Source organism: Hyposmocoma kahamanoa, unplaced genomic scaffold (genome assembly GCF_003589595.1).
Source record: "Hyposmocoma kahamanoa isolate Upper Pololo Valley unplaced genomic scaffold, ASM358959v1 99879, whole genome shotgun sequence".
In the NCBI taxonomy this organism is placed as follows: Eukaryota; Metazoa; Arthropoda; class Insecta; order Lepidoptera; family Cosmopterigidae; genus Hyposmocoma; species Hyposmocoma kahamanoa.
The window spans coordinates 5634364-5652573 of NW_020656077.1; the positions used below are offsets into that span (position 1 = coordinate 5634364).

At 35.4% G+C, this 18210-nt stretch overlaps 1 protein-coding gene across 1 annotated transcript in view; it reads left to right on the forward strand.

The window, feature by feature from the left end:
• LOC113239377 (trafficking protein particle complex subunit 10) overlaps window positions 1-11549 on the forward strand; it is a 39835-nt gene extending 28286 nt beyond the window's left edge. The window contains exons 13-15 of the mRNA XM_026476360.1: window positions 1886-1967; window positions 3914-4042; window positions 6223-11549. Of these exons, the coding sequence (XP_026332145.1) occupies window positions 1886-1967; window positions 3914-4042; window positions 6223-6356 (345 nt within the window). The 3' untranslated portion in view covers window positions 6357-11549. The remainder of the gene's footprint in view (window positions 1-1885; window positions 1968-3913; window positions 4043-6222) is intronic.
• The last annotated feature ends 6661 nt before the right edge of the window (window positions 11550-18210 follow it).

Sequence of the window (18210 nt, forward strand, 5' to 3'; positions counted from 1 at the left end):
AGTGTTCCAAAATATTAGGGTTTATCTTAGGTGCATTCTTTTATAACCTGTCTGTTACTTTACTCGGTCATGGACAGTACCTAAATCACAGGACATTGAATATAGTAGCAGAGGTTGCTTAGCATAGCGTGTATGCCAACTGTAGGCGTAGTTCCGCCTACTTGAGCTCAGTCCGCCATATTCGCTTTGTACTTTGTGGTTGTGTCAAATCGTAGAAAAATGTCTTATTGTAGTATTTTGGAGTGCAAAAATAATAGCCGCACCAAAAATATTAGCCGTGGTGATATTTCGTAACATATCGGTCTTATTTTAATAAATTTTCAATTTTCTCTTTATTGAATTGATTTTTTTACTGTAACAAAGGAAAGTAAACTTTATCCCAGAGCAGTACGGTCGAGATTTATCTTTGGAGAATTAAGTAAACATCTCGGATTTTCGACGCTAGTAGCGAACAACTTAGCGAAATAATGCGACATGATTGTTTCGTCCATTTTTAAACTTATTTATCGAAGCAAAGTGCAATGTGTGCATTAAAGAAGGCATCTGTTGTTGAGAAGATACTACTTTCTATTCGTTAACAAGTTAGTCGTTCGTCGTAGACCAGCTACTAGCCGCATATGACAGCGCGTTGAATAAAATTACAATATAAAATCAAAACATCGTAACTTGCAATACAGTTATTGAAATTTCAACGATATGGCGACTAGGTAAATTTCAATTATAACAGTTATTAACAGTCCAAAATTTGTTACGTCTTTTGAAACTACAACCAATCATTATCAAGATTTGAGAGTATTTATCATTTATTCTGATAGTAATCTAGGCTAAAGGCATTTGCATTGTTTTTTTTTTTCATCCGTGACTTAAATAGTACCCCACACAAAAATGTCACTACTTTGTGCAGTAGTGCTTATATTGATTCAATATAAAACGTTCAATGTAAATCATACAATTTTGTCATTATGTTGTTGATACTTTTCAATCGAGAAGCAATAGGCGGTGAACACAGAAAGCACTTGGAAATTGCTCTATAAAGCCCGTAATTGGTTTTTTGAAATCCATGTATCGAACCGGGTACTACACACTGTCATTACAGTCTGATATTTATAATTTTACGGTAAACGCCGTTGCTGCCCATGAACGGGTAAAATAATTAAGTTTAATCTTGCCAAATGGGTAGGTAGTTAAACTAACGTAGTTAAGAGTCTATACAACCTCAAATGGCTGTGTTTGATTCCGCACAACAGTGAAACTTTGGAAAAAATATGTAGTAAAATTGATGATATACGCTGATATATATATAACTGCCTCCGTGGCCGAACGGTTACCATGCCGGACTGGCACGCAGAGGTCCCAGGTTCGATTCCCGGGCCGGGCGAAATATTTGTATGAACTACATTTATTTCTCTCGTGAGTTTGGGTGTAATTTGTGGTTGTCTATGTATGTGTCCACGGCATCCGCGACACAGGGTTTCCCTAGTGCGGGGCTATGTTGAGTGTGTGCGTTATTTAAAAAAAAAGTGTGTGCGTTATTACTATACAGCGCACACATTAAAACACGACTCCTAAAAATTTTCACGAAATTTTTACAGGAAAACCGCTGTATTCAATGTGTACTACTTTACATATTTCAATGATTTCAGTCAATCAAAAATTGAATAATATACATTATTCAAATGACTTTAATTTATAATAATAATGACGCACACACTCAACATAGCCCCGCAACATAATCCCTGTGTGGCGGGTGCCATGGACACACACATAGACAACCACAAATTACAAAATCCTGACCGTGTGATATCTCGCAGAGGCGATCGCAATTGGCCTTTTTTATTTTTATTAGATTAAAAAAATAATCTTAAAACTGCTTTCCTTGTTTCAGGTGAACGAAACGGAGTACACGTCTCTAATGTACGAGGTCCTAGCCGATCAGACAATGTGGGCTGTCTTAGGCCGAACTGCCGGTAAGCGAAGTTACTGGATACATATCATCAGTGATCACTAATGGTCAGATAATCGAAGTTACCTTTAATTCGGTTGCTGACAAACATGGAATACGCTTTAAGGCTGAATCGTATTACAACGTGCCGAGGCCAGGCCGTGCTCCGGTCGTACGCTGGCTTGGTATATGCTTTTGTATGAACTTCATGTTAGACGGGACCGAGTCCGTGTCACGGCTGAGACACGATCGGAGCACGGCGTCGAGTATTTTTTCCGGTTCCAACACAACCCGATCGCGACACGTCGTAATATGAATCCAGTCGCCGAGCACCCGGAGGGTAATCAACGTTGGACTATAGTGTAGTGGACAGCGCAAGCGCAAAATGCTGTCATCATCTTTTAAATATTTGCGTGGCAAATTCTCATTCGGATTCTCGTTATCTCCAGACAGGATGTACACACCATTTTCTTTTTTTAGTTTCAATTTGTGTTTCCAATACTTCGTCATCGAGAGCGATTGCAATTGCTGATAACTCAAGTTCTGAAAATTGCATTAATAACATAACCTTATCACTCAAGAGAAAAATGGAAAATGACAAAAAACAACCGGCGGAACACGGTGGAAACGAGACATGTTACCTATCAATAGTCCGAAATGATATTTTCTAGAAATAACGTTTGCTCGAATTTTCGTAACCTCGAAAGTAATTTTGAGAGGAAAATGTTTTTTATTTTAAACCTAACTTAACCTGACCTAACCGAATATAATCGTGTCTTTGCAATAAACATCCAACATATCCTGAAAGAACAACGGTTTCGTTATAATTCGGTTTTCGGTGTAATGAAAATTCGAACAAACGTTATTTCGGAAAAAATATTCGAGTTTGAAATAGGTTACCAACGAGACGGCACTGTGACGGCCCGGACCCGGCACGGGTGTAACGTGAATCAGCCTTTAGTATCGATAAAATCCTGCTATATCGGGATGGACGAAATTATGCAGTATAAAATTGAAGGAAAATAAATGCTTTATCTTCCATTTCCGTCCCTCTCAAGGAACCCCCATCGCGTTCGTAGGACCCGTCGGCCTGGGGAAGTCCTCTACGACCCTGACGACTCTATCCCTCACATGTATTCACGAATTTTTTACGAAACTCGGGCTTTACGATGAAAGTAATGCGAAAGTAGTCATTTGACGTTTCGGAGTAAGATATCAATACAAACACTTATATCAAATCACGATCTTCGTACGCACTACGGGCCCGATATCGGATAAAAGCGTTTCGTTGTAGCCTCCGGTCCGATACCAAGCTAAAACATCTGTCGACCTTCATGAAGGAGGACTTTTGGCCGAAGGGTGTCATGCTCCTGCGTTTCCGAGGACGGCTATCGGACACCAATGTTACGTCACACGTCGCCATCCATAAGTGTAAATGAATAAATCGTTTTCATTATATTATTATATATATATTATGTTAGTCTATAAGGTATGTGGTTACTTTTGTAACCTGAAAACAAATAAATAAAACGATGATCGTTGCTTCGTATTTCATGGTAGACCTCCAGATCCTTGCTTGTATGCCAGTACAACTATACGTAATTTTATTAAGAATGAAGATATCTCCATAATATTAACTTTAGAACTAAGTCCAAACTCATAGTACCACGATTTCGTTTAACTAGGGTAACGATTCTTTTATATTAAGATTATCATTTCCTAAGTTTGGAACTTAAATTTTTCAGTTGAAAAGTCATGTTACAAAATAGAAGAACACACAATTATGATTCGAACTGTATTCCATATCATTTAAGTTATTTGAAAAGAGCAATCCCTAGAGTTTGTTGCTCGTTCTTCTCAGGGAATTCAGCGCAGTGAAGTAGCTTAAGAAATGACGTTTTCAAGTGTAAAAATTTTACCTACGGAATAAATGGTTGACTTTCTGATGATAACTTATTAAATTGTTTTAAGGTGTAATAACAATGGAGTCTAACTGCACGGAGCCTCAAAGCGTAACGCTAGACGTGATGCCATTGGTAGCTGGATACCTGCCGCTACCCACCGTCCGGCTCTCTAAGTACATCGCCGCTAACTCCAAAGGTACATTAGCCTGTCCATATCGCTAGAGTTAAGTTGGGTAACTTTGAACACTTTTATTAGGTTTTCACGATTTTTTTTTTATATACCAAGTGACGGGATGAGCAAGTCTTTCGCCTGGTGGTCGCCAGGTTTATATATAACAAATGCTTACTAGAGTTGCAACAATAAAACATCCTTAGTAAGCTAAACAAACTGGCTAATAATTCACGATTTGTGCAGGGATTCATGAATCCATCTTTCAGAAGTTATTAGCATAGAATGTAATGAATAGAATGCGTCTATTGTCTGGTTGTGATGAAGCATAATAATAAGTACTTAAAAATTTACAAGTACACATACCTACTTTATTGCGCAAAAGAAGTTGCCGGCTTAAGCCGCCTTTATTATCCACGTAGATGGCGTGTTCTTTTTTATGACCATTTAGTAGTGATGGGACGAACAAGTCGTGCGCCTGATGGTAAAAGACATCATCATCATCATATGTGCGATTTATGTATAGGGGTGGGTACGACATGGACATTCGACATAAGTTTCATCTTGTGCACGTTCATTTTTGGACCCACCTGCTGGGAAACTATTGAGGTCACCGAGCATGGGGCCAAACTCTTCCAGCGATTCTGCCATGACCACGACATCGTCAGCAAATCGAACTCGCCATCGATGATGAATCTTTAAGGCATCTTCCAATGCAGTAGTGAACAGTTTCGGAGTAATGACGTCTCCCTGTCGCACTCCTCTTTGCAATTGGATAGGCCTTGTGCACTGGTCCTGGAGTCGAACTGACATACTGGCGTTTCTGTACAAACACTTCAACTCTTCGATATATCGATAGTCAATGTGACACCGTTGTAGACACTGTAACACCGCCAAAATCTCGATCGTTTCAAAGGCTTTCTCATAGTCCACAAACACTAAGCATAATGCCATTTTATACACCTCGGTCTTCTGTATAACCTGCCGCAGCGTGTGGATGTGGTCTGTGGTACTGAAGCCCTTCGGAAACCGGCTTGTTCGGGGGCTTGAAAGTCACTCGTGAAAACAGCTCATAAACGTGGCTTAGAAGCGAGATGGGCTTGTAATTCTTCAATAGGGTGTTATCTCCCTTTTTGAAGAAGAGTATCACCACGCCTCCATTCCACGCTTCTGGCGTAGAACCTTCGAGCAAGACTGAATTAAAGAGCCTCTGAGAGATTCTTGGTACCAGTGTTCCACCGGCTTTCAGAAGCTCGGATGTAATTCCGTCTTCACTCGGTGCTTTGTTGTTTTTTAGCTGTTTCAGAGCCATCCTGATGAATGCCACCCCTGATGGTAAACGATACGCTGATCCATAAGAGTTGCAGTGCCATTTAGATCTTTAAATCTCAGAGATCTGAGGTGCACTTACTCTGCGCCCATCGCCCTGAGACATAAGTTGACGAGTCCCATATGCCTGTAATTTACCCTTCAAAATCGGAACCTACTAATGCTGACGTTACTGTTTGGCGGCAGAAATAGCTAAGGTGGCAGTACTTCCTTGAACGAACTCTTTCACAATGAGCTCTAAAATGTATTCACTCACCGAATATCATCGGTCAAAATCCGAGTAACAAACGCGTGTCGTCCTTAACTTGACGTTGGCGGAATCCTCGATTGTTCGATGGAGCTGTAACATTTAAAAAAGAAGAAGAGATCTTTCCGTTTCACGCAGCTATGAATGTATTTGACCTTAATTTTTTTTTTATCTTTGAAATATAAAGATTTTTAAGATTTTTTTTCTAAATTTTATTCAAAGTTACTCAACTTGGTGGTAATATCTATAACCGATGTTAACAACTCGACAGTCCCACGGAATAAACGTGTATAATGCGTAATAAACGTGTAGGTAACACACGTTATTCAGTCTCATTCTCGTAAAATACACTTAGTGTTTACGTAAATTATCAGCAGGGCTAGCACGATAGGGTGCGACTTGCGCCAGAGCGACAAAAAGCGCGAGATCTCTATGCCAGAATAGCAGTATGTCGCGCATTACGTCGCTCTCGCGCTAGTCGCGCCATTTCGTGCTAACCCTACTGTATTTTAATTTAATTAACTTTTTGTTTTGTTATTATTTATTTGTGTCTTACGTATGAATATTTTTAGTATTATTATTTTTTTGAGTGATGTCATTTGTGGTAAATGTATTTTCTTTCTTCTTCCAGATCTTAAAAAAGAGAACCTTGGTCACCCCCGTCTGGAACCCTTCAGTCCTGGGCAGGTGTACCACGCAGGCAAAGCGAAACAAGTGCACGTGTTACCGCCGGCGCCCAAGGACCACATTGACCCGACGGTCTAGAACTACAGGTGGAGACTGGCCAGAAACGATTTAAAAACAAGAAGTAAACATAAATTACACCGACGGCATTAACTGCGTTTATCACTTTTTCTTTACGCGTTGAACACGTACAAAAATTATCCCATACACTAATAGCTTTCAGAAATATTTCTAAAGGGGATTTCTTCCCGAGAATATTATATATTTGGATTTTGCAAAGTAAGCGTTGATGTTGATAGGGACTTTTTAGGTAGGCATGCATGATCATCCTCGACAAAATCATTTACCACCAGATGAAGCCATAAACAATTATATTGTAAGTAGAACCTTTCAAGATGTATGGCACCTTTATACAAAGTTTTTAGTTTATGGCGATATAGCCACTAAAAATGCGAATAATGCATAATGTAATTTACAATTGAAGTACGGTACTTTAATCAGAAAGGTATACTGCAGCACCGTAGTGTTGAAGCTATTGATGTGTATAGATAATAACTGGCGTAGCGTCGATTTCTGCTGCCCGGGGCAACCTTAAATTTGCTGCCCCTCTATTTTCACTATTAGAAAAGTAGTTCGTTCGGGCAGACTCGACTCGATTGCGTTTTTATGTTCACCTGCCGTCGCCATCTTTGTGTTGTTCAGGATAGCGTTTTCTCAAATAGTGGAATTTGTTTACTTAAAAAAATATTTTTTAAAGTAATTATCGTTTTGACTGGGGCTGGGGCGCGCTCGCTACCGCCTCTTGCTACGCCAGTGAGACAATCGTTACTAGAGTTTGCAATCTCGAAATATCGATACACATTTTCTGTACCGGGATCTGTGATTTTCACCGCGTTTGCTCTTGACGTTTATGAATAGTACATTGCTGCTTTTAATACAGCTTGGCCAAGTAACTAACGTGGAACGTGTATTTGTCCTTGTTCAGATGCTTGCAAATACGAGTATACGTAAGTGCATCCTTTGCAAAATTAAAATTCGATTTTCAAAAACTATGTTTCCCAAATAATAGTAAAGAATAGTGCGTACAACTTCAAAACTAGCTTTTTTTATGCTCTACCAATGGGTACGACGTAAAAGCCTGTACGCACATATAAGTGCAGTACCGTACCATTACTGCTTGGCGGCAGAAATAGATAAGGTGGGTGTACTTCCCTGGACGAACTCTTTAACTCTTTCACAAGGAGCTCTACGGCTACTTTATGGAACAATATCATTTTTCACTTACACTAGACGTTTCCGACAATGATCGCCACGTGTCGGAACTGATATGTGCGTATAGACCATAAATGTCGCAGGGACCAGTCGAACAGTCGCATTGCGACTGTATGTCGCACGAATTAACAAGTCAGAACCCACGCGAGTATCGCAACGTGTGCGGTTTACTTACCAAACTCGCGTTCGAATTTTAAAGTGAAGTGACATTAATCTAGGCCCGGAACTACAATGCATTCGGCTTTAGGTGTGTATTTTGCTTCGTGCCGAATGATACGAATTTTCGTAATCGCGACTACCCGAATATAATATACGCAACAACGAAGACTGGCGAAGCTTTTCAGTTTTCTATTTATAATTCATTTACTTGGAAAGTGACAGAACGGTGTCACATTATTCCTAAGAACTTTTACAAAGATCCAGTGAACTTCTGCTATATTGGTACTCGAATCCACTGTCACGCGACCTTACTTTAAAAACCCGAACATATCTGGAAATAATTGAAAGTGAAATAAGTTTATTGGGATAAAGTTGATGTTTTTCGTAATCGTGACCCTATTACACGGTACCCAGAATGCTAAAACAAATAGTGATAAAAATAAGCAATACGGATCGTAACTCTTACTAGCCGCATTTAATCATTTAAGTAGTGAAATATCAATAAAAATATTGTACTAAGATAAATGTAATACAAGTCAAGAACTGAATTTGTATATATTCTAAGAGCTTCTAGCTTTATATTTATAGATGTTGTCAATGCCACTACCTAATCTCATGGTGCATTTTAAAACGATCGACCATTTCCAAATAATTATCGCAATATTAAAAATAGCAAGAATTCAAACAGCTGACAAACATTGCAGCGCCAGTTACAAGAATATGACGAACACCGTACTCGTTTGAAAGTACCAAAGAAAATTTGCCTATAACATTCAAAGCAGTTAGCCAAAATGAAGTAGCAAAGCTAGCTTTTACTTTTGAAGTATTGTTTATTATTACACCAAGTTTAAGCAACGAATACTATGTGACTATTGACCTTGAGGGCCAAATAATCAAATAATCTTTATTTCATAGGTAAGCAAATTACACTTGAAAATTGTCACATTGAACTATATTACTCTTTCGTAAGGCAAATTCCTCTGAGAAGAATAAGCACGACACTAGGGTTCGCTCTTTGAAAACAAACATTTGTATATATTAAAGATTTATAATATTTATTTCAAATATCATGGACAATCTGCAAGAGCTAAACGGGTCACTACCATAGATTTTTTGTTATCCATGGTACTACAGGTTATTTAATGCTGTGTTCAACTTTCGTATTTCGGTTTGCTGTTAAATATCTACGCATATCAAAGAGTGACTGGTAGTCTGTCGTGGTAAATATCTCACAATGTTTACATCGCAGCTTATACCCGTAGTACGAGTTATTTTATCAATTCGTGGTGAAATAAACCCGTATCAGAATGTGTTTTTGACATGTCAACAAAGGAAGCGCTAGGAATATTTAGACGCGGCCTATTTAAATGCTAACCTCTCAACAGTCACTTAGCCAAAATTAAATAGTTGGTTCACCGAAACAGAACATACAATCCGTATCAATTTTATATCATAATAATGCATTGTATAATGAATTATGTTTTCATTTGTAAATGGTTCGCCTAGCTAATGTGTTAATTCTAAGAAAATTAATGGCAATGTTGTTTATTATATTCAAGATATGTGACGAAGCCAAAAACGTTTTTGTAAAATTATTTTTTTATGAAATTTTAAATGTGTAAGCTCTTATTTAGAATTATCTCTAACATTCTATGTTTTCTTTTATTACATGCCATACTACTTGTATATCACGGTACCACAACGATAATATTCTGCCTAGTCTCCGATCTTGTCTATTCTTTTTTATGACGTTTATTTTAATTTATAGATTGTACATAATTTTGGTGCTTGGTATCGAATTTAGACACGCAGTTAGCAAAGAGAGTGGTGTAATCAGAAAATCAGAAATAAAGGTTATAACGCAGATCCATCTATTTGCCAATTTCCAACCCGTACCATGAAGTTAGTAAAAATTATTGTACGTTTAAACTATAGTCTGCCTTTTTTGAAGACGAGTAAAAAGACATTTGCTGGGTTGCCCGTTTTCATAAAATTTTAAATAGTCATGTAGTTGTTTCGATAGTTTTATCGATAGTTTATGAAAGAAGGTAAAATTTTGCCTGAAATGTGAATGTTTCAACATTCCAATGATTACTAATTCCGTTACTGCCTTCTGCAGTCTTATTTTAACAGTTAGCCTACTATTATCGAAATCAAAATTGATTATAGAATGATTGATACAAATATAATAACAATTTAATGATATAAATTTTAACAAGAACAGGCGGATTTGATTATTTGTTATTGTAATGTAATAAAATGAAAATGTTTAAAATAGTTCGTTCTAGTAATGCAGTGTATGTATGTATGAACTTACAAAGATTGACAATTCAAGTGAACCTGTGCCAAGCTATTTGAAGAATAATGGTCCGATGATGATTCGAATTGAACGAATTCGGCTATTTATTGCATAAGCGTAACCAACATTCAGTCGATATTCGATAGAATATTTATCGACTGCAATCACTAGCTGCTTGTAAGCGGGCAGCACTTTTGCGCAATGAACTTTCATTTTACTCCATCTTCAAAAAAGACAAACTATAGTTAAACATCTTCCTCAATTTATGACATCTTCATCATTTAGTCAAGCCCTTGTTTTGTCTTTGTCGTATAAAAAAATTAAGTCAAAATCCAATAGCTACCGATTTTATATCACAATTGTGATAAACGAAAGTTTCACCGACAAACCAAAAACATCCTCCCCATATGTCTTCGTTGCATTTAGAAAATATAAAAAAAAAATCTAAAAAACCTACTTTAATTGTTTTCAGCTTACTTTTGTTTGAAAAAACAAATATACGCGATATAAATCCGGAAAAATAGTTTCATTTCCTATGTGTAACAATCGCGAAAACCTAAGAACTCGAAACCTACTTTAAATTGAAAAATGCTGTAACCACTTCATTTGCCGACTGTTTTAAGTACTCTGGGTAGTTTCTTTATTATTTAAAGCGTAGTATTTAGTTTGCAACTTTATTATATATTCCGTTTTATGTTGTGTTAGATTTCGTGTACGGATGTTATTGATTGTGACGAGTCTGTTGAAATTACCCTACTCTTTTCCCGATTACTGTAAATCCAAAAGAAGGGTAATATATTTGTGCGTATATAAGTCTTTGTACATATGTAATTACGTAACAACAAACGTTTTTGGTGTTATTTAAGCGGTTAGGACTGTTTATTTTTCTTATTTTCAATATAAAAAACAAATATGTTCAATTCTTTAACATTTTTTTTTATGACGAAATTCTATAATTCCAATTTATTACCGATTGCCGTCATAGTATACATTTTGTAATTACTTCGTATCTTTTATTTACGTATAATTTGAGAACTTGATATAAGCTTGCTAAAAGTTATAAAACAATTTAAATTGTACACCTAATGGAAAAACGAGGTATATATAAATTGAAATATGAAAATAGTATGATATGCTTTCAAGCTAAATTCCGCTATTTGGTACTGAAAAATTACAATTATTTCTTTTATTTTAAAAATAAACATGTCTGTGGCACTTAAACTTTTATTTATAAATAAATGGGTAAATAACTAATCTTGCCCTTGTTTTCTATAAGAATATGAGGGCAGTACACTGCGCCTCATTTGAATGGGCATAAGCATTTTGCCATCGGTCTGTCGGTCTTGTAATATTTTATAATAAAATTACGCATATGATGATAAGTAATGACGTCACGTATACCTTCGCAGTAACATCGTTATACAAATGAGATGAGCAAGTTTATATACTAGTAGTAAATTATTTCAACATTAAAAAACAAGAGCTTTTTTAAAATAACTCTACCCAAAGTACAGTTAGTACTAGAAATATTGAGAACACCTATTCTAGTAAGAAACCAGGGATGATTATGGTATAAATAGTATAATTTTAATATGATATAATTTTAATTTGTGTGTACTCATTGTGGTTAAATATTTATTAATTTTTTATTTTGGTGGATTATTTCATTTGTATGGGATTGTCTGGTCAATTATGTCAAAATATACACCAGCTTAAGTAATAAAGGACATCTAAAAAGGATGCAGTAAATGAAAACCTATTTGCTTTCAATATGGCTGTAATTTCTTAATTTGGCATGGTTGCACTGTGGTGCCCTCAGACAAAGCTTATATACACAATGTGCTAATGTAATAAAGTGGATTATACAAAACCCACTACAAACACATTTAAAGAAGTGATTTTTTTGTATATCAAAGACATTCTGTAAAGAAATATTTTATATCTCAGTCCGTAAAGCACTACTTTGAGCAAATGTGCGTATGTGAATTGAGTTATATTCGATTTGGATTTTTTCTTTCAAGGTTTTGTAGCTATCTAAGCACGTTTCTGGTGCATCGGTAATCTGATAATATACCACTTCCTAGTGGCACTTTTTGCTTTGTTAATATGACAACAAAATAAAAAGCGACTGTAATTTCCTACAGTAAGGCACCCTTAAAGGGGTTTTGGATGTTTTATTTGTCCACTGACGACATACATGTATGTTTGAAAAAAATACAATAGTGTAAATTGTAGCACATATTCCTAAACTTAAGCGAGCCAAATAAAAAAATACATTTAGTGTTTTCTATATTGTAGCTGTGTAGTCTGTCTTTTTTGAAGATGGTGTTAAATGACAGTTTATTGCGCAAAAGTGTTGCCCGCTTACAAGCAGCTAGTGATTGCGGGCGATAAATATTCTATCGGCTATGGAATTGATGTATGAAATAAATTGCCGAACTTGTTTCAAATGATTCATCATCGGCTCGTTATACGATCTACTGCTGGGCACAGGTTTATTTGAATTGTAAATTTTTGAAAATTCATACATACACTAAATTTAGAAGTATGTATATTAAAAATACAAATAGGAGACATGTTTTAAAGTGTTTCATTTTGATTAAATATACATAATCAAATCTACCTGTTATTATTACGTGTATGACTAAAAATTAATTTTTGATAGTAATAGAACAACTGTCAAAATAATAATAAAGAATACAATAACACAATTAGTAATCATTAGTCATACATTCACAATTCAAACATTTTTGGCAAAATTTTACCTACTTTCACAATCTATCGACAAAACTGTCTACATGACTATTTAAAATTTTACGAAACGTTATTTTACTCCACCTTCAAAAAAGACTGGCACGTCAACAAGCAAAACTCAAGAAGTATAACTACTGCCCTCTTTATCAAAACGAATATATCATTTTTACCGAAATTCAGTTGTTAAAATTTCTCTGGAATCGGCGAAAGGCGATCTACAAACACCTTTAAGCGATTTTTGTATATCTTATTTAGTTTCAGTTTTATTGTTATGCAAAATCAGCATTGTTGAAATTTTTAAAATAAAAAATGCTTGAGGTGCCAATTTCTCGAAAGTTACCAAAGTGCAAATACTTTAGTTATGACATGGAGGGCAGTATATTCATTCTGTACTTCAAAAGGATCTGCTTGGGTATTTTCTTTGTTGCCTGTCTAAAATGTGGCTTTCCTAGCATTGTGTGAACAAAAATATGTGGAAGACAAATGTATATAAACAAAAGTTGTGTACTTTTGATTTTGAAGATATAAAATGTGCCCGTTAAGTTTTGGCGTAACTTCAGAAATCCCTGTTACTTTAAAAAAATGTTTATAGAATATGTAAAAAAAAATAAGTACTGTTACAAATTTTTAAGTTTATTGAATGTCGCGATCTTTTGCTGCCATCAAATTCAATCAAACGACACAAAAGTCGTTAAAAACCGAAAACAATGATCTGCAAGAAGCACGTAGAAACATTAGTAAGATCTGCTGGTTCATTCCGTGACTTAATAGGCAGAGCATTTGCCACGGATTGTCCGATGGTGCTGGTTCGAATCCAGCCGGATCGAATGAATTATTCTAAGTGTTCGATCTTTGTTATTATGCTGTTACAAATATTTCTAAGCAACTACATACTTGTACACGCTTTTAAAGTACCTAAATTATCGTATTCCGACAAAATTTGTACTATAAGCCTATTATTAAAACTTTACACTGCATCATGAAAAAAATATTAGCATTTTAGATTGGTAATTAGCACTCCAGAAGATGTGTACCTATCTGTATACTTTGAAATGATTAATTCAGTTGCATTTCTCAATTACTTTTCAAAATTTTTATATACTTCGAGGCTATTCCTACGCCATTTTTGCTAAATTGTTCAAAAACATAAGGCTAAATCAGATTTCTTCGTCGAGCATATGACTGTTGTTGTGTTAGAAACTGTTTTACAATGGATTATATACTTTTATTGATTCAGGTTGAGTAATTGAAACTCATCTATGTTTCTCGTCAAGTGCTTTTAAAATAATCAAGATAATTTATTAGTCAGTTTAAACTTACACACAGAGAGCGGATGCGAGTCGGGTCGGGTCGGGTCGGGTCGGGGCTGCGGCGCGCGGCATCTTCCTTATATAAATACACTGAATTAGACCCGCCGCTGTGATGACCCGACCCGCGCTCGTCTCACACCCGCTCTCATGTGTTTCACGCTTATAATGATGTAATAAGGTTGACACTTGGGATTCCTACAGACGAAAAGGAATCCGTGTTAAATTTACGCGGCACCGGCATCAAATTGTTGCCTAGTCATTGTCGGACATTATTATAAATTCAAATAATCTTAAAAAAATGATTTATTGAATTTACCAGGCATGTGGGATTCCGCCACATGTAAATATGTTCAGAAATATGCGATACATAACTATTAATCACATATATTTGCAATGAAATCTATTTTTACTAAATTCCTTAGTTATCGGTCTCGTTGTAAATAGCCAAAAAGTATAACTGAGATTGTATCTATATTTCGTACTATCTATGAACTTAGGAGTAACTACCAATATAATGTTTTATGTTTAAAAATTTCGTTTTATTTCGTTCCTTGAGAAATGAGACCTAAGACCTCAGTCCGGCGTAATTCGTATTAATTATACTAATAACATGCAGTAGCCGAAATCCATCGAGTCTAACCGTGATCCAAAAAGCCAGTAAATTGTTTTGATTTGTCAGTTACAAACGATTTTAAAATGACGTAGGCCAAACAATCGTATTGTCATACAATAAAATGAAGACAATAGAATTATTTTTAGATTTTGAAAAATATTGACCCTAGGATAAAATGATTAAATAGTTTTTTCATTATTTTTGAAACAAGGAATTCATATATTTCGAGTTCTTAGGTTTACGCGATTGTTACACATGGGAGATGAAACTATGTTTCCGGATTTAAATCGCGTATATTTGTTTTTTCAAACAAACTTACACGTATTATTAGAATGAACATCAAATGCTAAAGAGGCCGTCGTGCGGTCTAGGATTGTTTTAATTATCGAATGACGCAAGGAGTAGTGGTTTAAGAAGTTGGCTGATAAAAAGAAAACACGAACTAGGTACCTACTTTTATACTTTGTATTTTGGACTGTACTAAGCCTGAGATACTCTTGAGAAGGTTAAAGAAAGGATAAACCAATATTCACCATGATGGTTACTAAGCATCGAAATTTTGCAAACATAGAAACTAAGTGTCGTAGTCTGTCAGTTTCGTATTACATTTTATAGTTTACAGTGCACGGGTTCTTAAACTCTACATTGTCAACCCAAAAGTGCCCAATTTCGTGTTAATTTTCCAAAACAATAAAATATTTTCTTTTGAATCAGAAAAACCATAACTAGCAAAACAAATTCGGGTTCATTTACACATATTTGTTAAACGAACAGGAAACTATGAAAATTAAAAATTTAATATGAACATGCTTCTAAACGAGAGCTATCTCACCGCACTCGCTTAGCAGCCAATAATATGAAAAGGGGTCCCTATTATTTTGTTATTATACATTCAGCGCAAGGCAATACGAAGCTTTTATTTAATACATAACAAAATTGTTATCGAGCATTACAATTCTAATAAAAATCAGTACCAAAAACGACAATGGACATTAGTAACTCTACCCTGACGCTCATTTATTAATATATGTATAACATATATGAATACATTCATTTTAATCAATTCTTTATGCTCTTGATGAACTGAAAACGAAAAAGCAGAACACTCTTGAACTTATTCTTGATGTAGACAAATTATCTTCCATTTTTCATGTTGGAAATCGAAGTAGTGAGATGTTCCAGCCGTGAGATACCTATAGAGACGAGCTTTTGATGTGGTTTATGAACAAAAGCCCGAATCTACAGGGTAGATCACGAATGTGCGAATTATTCTTGTTATAAGTCTTCTCTCTGTAACGCTGTAGTTTTTCTTCGACGACGCGTAGAACCACTGTACTATAATTTGACTCGACTCTCCGAACATGAGACGATCAATTTTAATGCTGACGGTATGTATAAACGTATATACGTACCGACTCTACAAGAGTTCACATTAGACTGACTAGATGGCGTCAGTCGACTTTTCGTAATGATCGGTCTGTTTTCTTTTTAATTTATTGGCTCTACGAAAATAGCATTTGAGCCGACTAAATTATTTTTTTTACTTTCAATTAATTATTGCAAGATTACCGTAATAAAGATAGCTAAATAGTTCTAATACGAAGTAATGAAACAAAGATGAGGAGAGGACATTTAATTTATGTGGGACAAGGTGAATATGTACCTACAATAATTTATACTTCAATAATTTTGTGAGTAATCATAACACACAATAATAATACATTCTACCTATACATACAATAAATTGCACTTTCAATAACATTATTAATAATAACAACGGTATCAAAAAGGTTTTTTTTAAACTAAAGAAAATAACGTTTCAAATAAAACTAATAACATTATTTTGATTAAATCAACTTGTCATAATTGGCTCCAGACATCTAATGATCAATCTCTGATGATCAAAACGGTTAACAAACTTATTTGTAAATGCATGGCGCCCCTAAGAGTCGACACAACCTTAAATGGCTTTGGTGGAATCAATTAGAGACGAAACGGATATCCAGTAATTATCCGGTATCCGGTCTTTTTTTACCATCCGGCCGGATACAGGATGTTTAAAACTGAGATGTATATCCAGTACGCCAAATAAATTTGTTTATTAATTAAAGATGATAGTAATAGAATACACAGCAACTACAGTTACGTTAACAATCTGTTTATTACTTGTGACTGAAAGAACTATGAAGTTAGAGAGTAACGTTATCTGTAAATTTACTGTACTCAAATTTCAAGGCCCATTATGGTGGATGAAGACCAGTTTTTCTGCATTAAGTGGTAAAAGTTAGTGATATTTATTTTCATCAATAGATCCAACTTTGCGATTTTTTTACTGTTAACATTTTTCTATTATGTATTTTTTTGTATTATCGAATAAATTAATGGTTTTTATAAAAACCAAGTGACCACAACAAATCAAATCGTCAATATGAAAGTGCAATCATTCACTAATAAATCAATCACGGTGATGCGCGCTGTAAATCGGTTGCGACATGTTTACGGCGCGGCAGTGCGACAGATTTACGGCGGCCGGATATCCGGCTATCCGACCTAGGTGCTCGCGGGATTTCCGGCTATCTGGTTTAGGTGCTCGTCGGATATACGGCCAAATCACTATCCGTTTCATCTCTAGAATCAAGCATAAAAATGAAAGTGTTGATCAATCAACTTGGAAAAATTATATAATAAAATTGAGGATATTATGCACTGATTAGTATACAGTGTAAAAACACGATTCCTAAAAATTTTCACGATACAAAGCAACGCAAACTTTTTTATAAGTAAACCGCTGTATTCAATGGGTGTGTTACATATATCTTAGAGGACGGAATTTTTTTTTTAATATCAACTGTACTAAATAGAACACGTTAATAATAATAAAATTTGGTTTATTAAGGTAATATGGACCCATTTAGTGTTAGTGTCAGTCATTTAGTAGTATATTATACGCATTGACTTACAAAAGTCAATGATTATACGTTATACATTTTTCAAATAGTTGTAATCGTTTGTAAAACACTTAATTCTGAAACATTGTTCTGAAATAAAGCCAGTGTCCCTGCCGCTCGACTCGCGTAATTCAGATTCCAAATTTGAATTCGAGGTAAAGTAGTATCGACCACAGAACTATTATACTTTGAGGAGGTATCGACTCTATAGCACCAATCGTTTTGTAGAAAGGGCTTAAGCGACATTTCGTGATTTCTCAGGGCAGCATGTTTAAGATTTTCTCGATTAAAGTCACAGACTACTTAGTGAACATAGATCATACACTCTATAAACTACGATCAAAGTACACTACGTACTTTAATCGTAGTTCGCTAAAGTCAATTTGTTACTTAACTAAATGTAAACACAATCTTGATACGTCTTTCCCTTTACAACTCCCTTGACTATTATTTTTTTCCATCCTCTAAGCTGCAACTACATTCATAATCCAGCATTACGCGGCAGACGGCAAGGCGGACTGCAATGCTGACAATGAATCCCCCTTTTATGTATGCCTCATGTTTGTAATACATTGCGGCT